This window comes from Frankliniella occidentalis, unplaced genomic scaffold, assembly GCF_000697945.3.
Source record: "Frankliniella occidentalis isolate FOCC.00 unplaced genomic scaffold, Focc_3.1 Scaffold246, whole genome shotgun sequence".
Classification (NCBI taxonomy): domain Eukaryota; kingdom Metazoa; phylum Arthropoda; class Insecta; order Thysanoptera; family Thripidae; genus Frankliniella; species Frankliniella occidentalis.
The window spans coordinates 122,697-129,211 of record NW_026267372.1 but is presented as its reverse complement, the minus strand read 5'-3'; the positions used below and the strand labels follow the sequence as shown (position 1 = coordinate 129,211).

Genomic DNA, 6,515 nt, shown 5'->3' with positions numbered 1-6,515 from the left:
TGGCGATCGCGCCCATAGGCCCGCCACAGAACCGTGGACAGTGCGGCGGGGCGGGGGTCCCGGGCGGCACAGCACCCTCTCCATTAGTACTGCTCCGAAGACCAAACCTCTCAGAGACGGCGCGACAAGGAAACAAGAAATACGAACAGCAAGTAAGAAAGGTGAAGAAGATTAAGAAGAAGGTGAAAGCCACTAAGGAAAAGGCCGCGTTGGTGCCAAAGGTCCTACTCACCAGGGTGACAGGCCAACTCCCCAAAACTGCATTGTGGACCATCCCCAGGAAAGCGGCGCCTACGGCCACCGTCACTTTCTCTGTGCTGATGGAGCCGGCAGCCCCACCCCCTGTTACCTACGGCCCCAAGGAAAGCCCGAAGGCCCCCGTCACCACCACAGTGACGACCGCTACTGCCCCAGTACAAACTACCCCAGACAAACTATATGGGAAGGTAGGAAAAAATTGCCGGCAAAATGGGACCCGGTGATCTTTGTAGAGCTCGACGAGTAGAACAACATATCCAAAGATAAAAGAAATCTACCGAGCCGTTTTTGAACAAATCGTGTTTAAAGTTCAAATTTTTGACACTTTTTTGAAGTTTATTTACGACTTAACTGTTGTTCCGATCGTTTCAATGCGCATTGATCTACCCTTTCAGAATATGTATAGTTTGTTGAGGTTTGGTTCCAAATTCGTCATGATAAGGGCCAAAAACCTGTCTTTCTGGTTTTGACAGTGTTCAATTTTTTATTTTATCGGTTTTACGAGTGAACAAATGAGAATTCGACTAAAAGTGTTTTTATAAACGTTGTAGCTCGCAGTTTTCTCTACAGAAATGACTTCCCGTTCATTTCGATAGCACTATTTGTTGACGAGCTATATCGATCTAAAGAGTGCGATGCCCTGCTTGTCTGCGGAGACCCTGTAGAGAATCTCCGTAAGGCGCTGATAGGCAACCCACACAACGACCTCCAGCCAGGCACCTTTGGATTTGTTTCATTCTACCTAGCTCGCAACTGATAAGAGATATGAATTTCGGCATGGAATAAAATTTGTAGATCAGACAGCCATGTAAAACTTTTGTAAGAACAATTTTGCTGTTCCGTTTATGGATCAATTACAAAATTAAGGAAACCAAACTTTGAACAAAAAAGATAAAAAAAATCTACCGAGCCGTTTTCGAGCAAACTGCGTTCAAAATTTGAATTTTGAACAATTTTTCAACTTTGATTTACTCGTGATTGGCTCATTCAATTTCATCCGGCTTGCGGGAACGTTCTTACTCGTCGAAATATATACAATTTGTCCAGGTTTAGTTCCATTTTGCACGCTCACGCTAGTGTGAGCCAGGTGCGGACCCAGCGAAAGGTTATAGGGGGGCCATTTTGCTGAATGTGTCGTGGTGGTCGCCTAACAGGGAGAATTTAATGAAAATTTTAGAATTATGAAAGTACTAACACCCGTTTTACAAAATGATGAAGCACACTTGTAAACGACTGCTGATGCTCCAGAGGCAGATCGCGGTATCGCACCCTTTTAATTAATTTAATTCTGATTTTCTTCAACTGGCCATGATCATGACTCATTAACGAAAGTTTTTCAGAAGAGCAATTGCGTAAGAAAGTTCGGTGTGGCATTCATGGATGAAGAGCGAAAAGGTCGCTAGAAAAGCGCCCGCACTGGCCCACACTGCCATTTCGCTAGCAGAACCTGGTCGAAATTAATGATAACACCATCACCATCATACTGAAAACTTTAAATCAATGGAAGCGGTACTTCCACGTTTACGTGCGGTCATTGAAATTGCTTCGTTTAATATTACTTTAATGGGTCAGACCAACTTGGGTATGACTTTTATTTCACTCATCATGCAGCCGAGCATACGGTTTTGTATGCCATTTATCGCCCGTAGGCGGTAGTGGCCATATGGCAGAACAGGAATTCTTGGGGCGTTAAAATGATCGACCGCTGTGCCATTCATGATGTACAACCCCTGTAACAAAACAAGAAGTGTTTCAACTCCTAACCCGAACCCTTGCAAGGGGGAAGACCTGTAAAATCTTTTCAAGAAATAGTATTTTTAATTCCTCAATTCTTTGGTCTTTCCTCTTTCTAACGCCACAAAGCGGGTGTTGAAATTGGAAAAATTGCACTCTGGAGAGCCTAAAACGTCTTGCGGTGCACTCAAGGCCGAGATGGGTGGCAAGGCAGCTTGACCGCTCGGAATAACCCGGTGTCGCAGAGTGGTTGTAACCCCCCCGGCACCAAGTACCCCTCCGTTACACCAGCCTTATATATCATGTACCGGGGGTACACGGTCCCTAGGGCACTTCTCCCCCCTCCCCTTACCTCGAGACCCGGGGGTACAACCAGCCTATGGCTGATGTACTATCAGTCTGAAAAGTTTTGTCCGCAGCTGCCAATAACGAAGTTCTGAAGTAGCCTCGCACGGGGCCCCAGTATGTGTGCCTTGCCGGCGGCCGGCAGCCAAGATGGCTACCCTGTCCACCTCGGGTTTTCAACAACTCATTTAAATAATAAAAAGTCGTGTTTGTATGGGTGGCGGGTGAAAATAAGCAATATATTATCGGTGGAAGCCTATAACAAGCAGGCCCGCCCTTCGCTTCGCTGCGCCGGCAACTCCGTTCGGCAGGGGCCGGGCCTGCTTGGCCTGCCGGCGGCGATGGTCGGGCCTGCGGCCCGACCATTTATGTCACGCGATTTGCTGTAGAACATAATCAAATGATGTAACGGGCCTTCGGCCCGCAAAGCCCGTCGTCCTTAAAATTTGCCCCGTAGACACGAGAAAGGGATGTAACGGTGAAACACCGCGACTACAACCCACCCTTCCCCATGGGCGAAAATTTTGTCCGTTTTGCTCTAGCTCAAACCGTTGTTGCGCTAGAGAGTGTTTTGGACGAAAAAATGTACAACCCTGCATGATTAGTCGAAGTGACGGGCGTTGATGGGACGGAGGCCCGTCTCTTTGTGCACATTTTTGCACTACCTGAGTCGGGTGTCAGCGCCGCAGGCCAAGGTAGATGTATGCCAGGCGCGTCGCAGGGTAACAGTGTTTCGTTAGGTATCGCGGAGCCTGTTACGGGATACGTGGTCTGGCGTACACCTACCTTGTTGGCTGAGCGATTAGCGGAGCCCATTACTCCACTGACCGGAAAAGTTTCATTCTGTTTGTTTGTTGGTATGTTTATGTTTGTTTGTTTGTCTGTCTGTCCGCACGGTAACTCGAGCAAGAATTGAGAGAGCGATCTGGGAATTTCAGGGTCGTTTTCGATGCCTTCTAACGACAAAGTTCGATGTGTTGCGCTCCCGTGACACAAAGTTCGATCTGTTTCGCTTCCGTTACACAAAGTCCGATCTGTTCCGCTCCCGTTACACAAAGTTCGATCTGTTCCGCTCCCGTTACACCAAGTTCGATCTGCTTTTGGCCGCTCTCGGGAGACCAAAGTTTAGAGCGCTGCCGCAGTTTTGTTGTTGTGGCATTTAATTTTTTCTTTAGAGTATGTTGTTCTTCAATCTTTTAGCAACAGACAGCAGCTTTTACTTATTTTCTACCGGCAATATTAGCGAAAATATAAACATAATGAGACCGCGATGCAGAGCGCGACGGAAAGCAGATCGAACTTTGTGTAACGGGAGCGGAACAGATCGAACTTTGTGTAACGGGAGCGCAACACGTCGGACTTTGTGTAACGGGAGCGAAACAGATCGAACTTTGTGTAACGGGAGCGCAATAGATCGGACTTTGTCGTTAGGAGGCATCATTTTGTTTCATAAAAAGACAGATCGAGTTCGAAGATGAGCATTCTAGCTCAAAAATTGGCTTTTAAAAAAATCAAAAGCTACAGGTCGGAAAATGTACTTTATCAAATATTTTTATATAGGTTCGTAGGGGGTAACTCGGCAATGTAGAGTCCCACGAACGAAAATTTCGTCCGTTTGGCTCTATCTTGTACCGTTTAGGTGCTAGGAGGCATTTCTTGACAAAAATGAGCCGAAAAAGATCAAATGGTCGATTAAATCAATTAAAATACTTCATTTCGAAAAATTCTATATTCACTCCTATTACCCCGTCTCGGGTGTCAGCGCCGCAGGCCTAGCTATATGTGCGCCAAGCGCGTCGCAGCGTAACAGTGTTTCGTGAGATATCGCGAAGCCTGTTATGCGAGACGTGGTCTGTCGTACATATAGCTAGTATGTTTTGGTTAGAGGCAATATCGTTAGAGGCATTATTAAAAGTGACACTGAAATCGAAAAATCGGGTTAGAGGCAGTGAGCCACCCCCGGTACAAGATAGAGCAGAACAGACAAAATGTTCGCCCAAAGGGTTCTATTTTAACGAGTTATCCTTTGGGAACCTATATAAACGTTTTGAAAAAAAATAAATTGCGACGTATGGTTTTTGATCTAAAAAAATGTCAATTTTTGAGCTAGAGTGCTCTTCTTCGAACTCGGTCTGTCTTTTTAGCCCGCCCTTTTGCCTTGAAAAAGCTATCTAGCGGGCTTATGCAAACGACCTCGTGTGTGTCTGTGTGTCTGTCTGTCTGTTTCACTAGAATGAGATGTGCTAGAGACTTGAAATTTTCAGGTTATCTCAAGGTCCACTCCTAGAGAACGAAACGCCTACGGCAAATCCTGGCAACCACCCCCTAAGGGTGTGAATGGGGGTATCCAAGGTTCAAAAATTCTCCCAAAAAGTATTTTTTTTATGTTCTCCTAAGGGGTAGCTCGTCAAAGTAGAGCATATTGAACGGAAATACCGCCCGTTTTGCTCTATCCCTAACCGTTCAGGCGCTAAAGGGTCTTATTTGACGAAAATAAGCTAAAAATTGCCGTAGTGAACAATAAGTTGTAGAAAAAGGCCGTCAAACTGCAAAATAGAAAGGAAACTCTCCCCCTACCCCCAAAAAACGTTTTCTAAGCAGAAGGGTGGGTTGTAGTCGCAGTGCTTCACGGTTACATCTTTTTCTCGAGTCTTTGGGACAAACTCAAAGACGACGGGTTTAAGCGCGCCGAAGGCCCGCTACATCATTCGATCATGTTCTTCAGCAAATCGCGTGACAGAAATGGTCGGGCCGCAGGCCCCACCATCGCCGCCGGCAGGCCAATAGGCCCGGCCCCTGCCGAATGGAGTTGCCGGCTGAGCGAAGCGGAGCTGGCAACTTCGTTTGGTGGAAGGGCGGGCCTGCTTGTCATGATACAAAACGACCCTAAAATTCCCAGATCGCTATCTCAATTGGACTCGATGTTAAAGTACAACACACTGGTGGAGCAAACAAAAGACCAATTAAAAGCTATGGGAGGCAATACTTGAGTTTTATCAGTGATTGAACGTGGCCCTTATATGGTCTTTTAACGTTGTACGACAAGTACGTGATTTGAACTATCACCAATTTGAACATATCTTATTTGAAGTAAAATAAAACCATCCCGATCAGAAAACCTACCAAACTCGAAAAAAAATAGTTTTTTTTTTAGGAACTTTCCTATGGCCTGTACTCTGAGAATCACCCAGACGGATTTGTCGTTTGCTGCGTGTCTTTTTTGTCAAAACTCTTCCGTGAGGCACGGGATCTACCGTAGCAGCCTAACGCTTCGTCGGAGGCACTATGAAAAATTGTTCAGCACTCCAAACGAGAGATAACAATATTTTATAATTTTTACTAAAGGAGAGGTCCTCCGGTGTGGGCGTCGTTCAGTACCCACCCGCAATTTCTTATGCTCGTCCCGTATTCCGCCGTTCCAGGGCAATATTTAAAACCAGAGAAGGGCGTCTTGCTGCTTTTAGAAATGCACATTTCAATCAAATCAACATAAAATGATTACTGTCTTACCAGAGGTATCCTAGACGGCCTTTTGATACCTTCCGCCCAGGTAAGAGCACTCAAAGACTGTGGGTTATTTTTTATTTGAGGGGGGGGGGGGGCTACCGTATTCCTCCTTCGAACGTAAATTATTGTTTTTTATACTGTTTAAAAATTAGGGTGGGACAGATGGCAGGTGGGTCTAACAAAGCCTATCTCAGTGTTGACCCGCAAAAGGCAACGTTTTCATGCACATTAGACTAGATGCAGATTGTGCCTTAGACCGGACAGAAAGTAAACGTTTTACAAAATTTGTCAAAATTTAGGAACAAAATTGCATAATCTGATCTGGATTTGCATGAAAGCTTTTACTTTTTAGAAACAAATTTGCTTCTTTACTTTTAGAGTGTACGTGAAATAGGTGAAGTCACTTTATCTGAATTGTGCGTTCTACACTGTTTTTTGTTTGGCGATGATCATCGCCATTTCTTGGCGATGAAAACGCCCTCATTGCCACTGGGTTGGCAATGAAGCGCCTTTTTGGCAACGAACTTCGTTTGGCGATGAGACATTTTCACTACCACTACAGTGGCGATGGGCCGCTCATTGCCAACCCAGTGGCAATGAGGCCATCGCCAAAAGCTGGCAATGGGAAATAGCCAAACGAAACAAGCTGGGCCCGCTCTTCCGCCAAACCA

General features: G+C 45.7%; 1 protein-coding gene across 1 annotated transcript in view; it reads right to left on the bottom strand.

Moving 5' to 3' along the window:
• Window positions 1–1,404: 1,404 nt before the first annotated feature.
• The window catches only part of LOC113202244 (uncharacterized), a 24,272-nt gene continuing 19,161 nt past the window's right edge, over window positions 1,405–6,515 (bottom strand). The window contains exon 4 of the mRNA XM_052273091.1: window positions 1,405–1,988. Coding sequence (XP_052129051.1) covers window positions 1,827–1,988 — 162 coding nt within the window. The 3' untranslated portion in view covers window positions 1,405–1,826. The remainder of the gene's footprint in view (window positions 1,989–6,515) is intronic.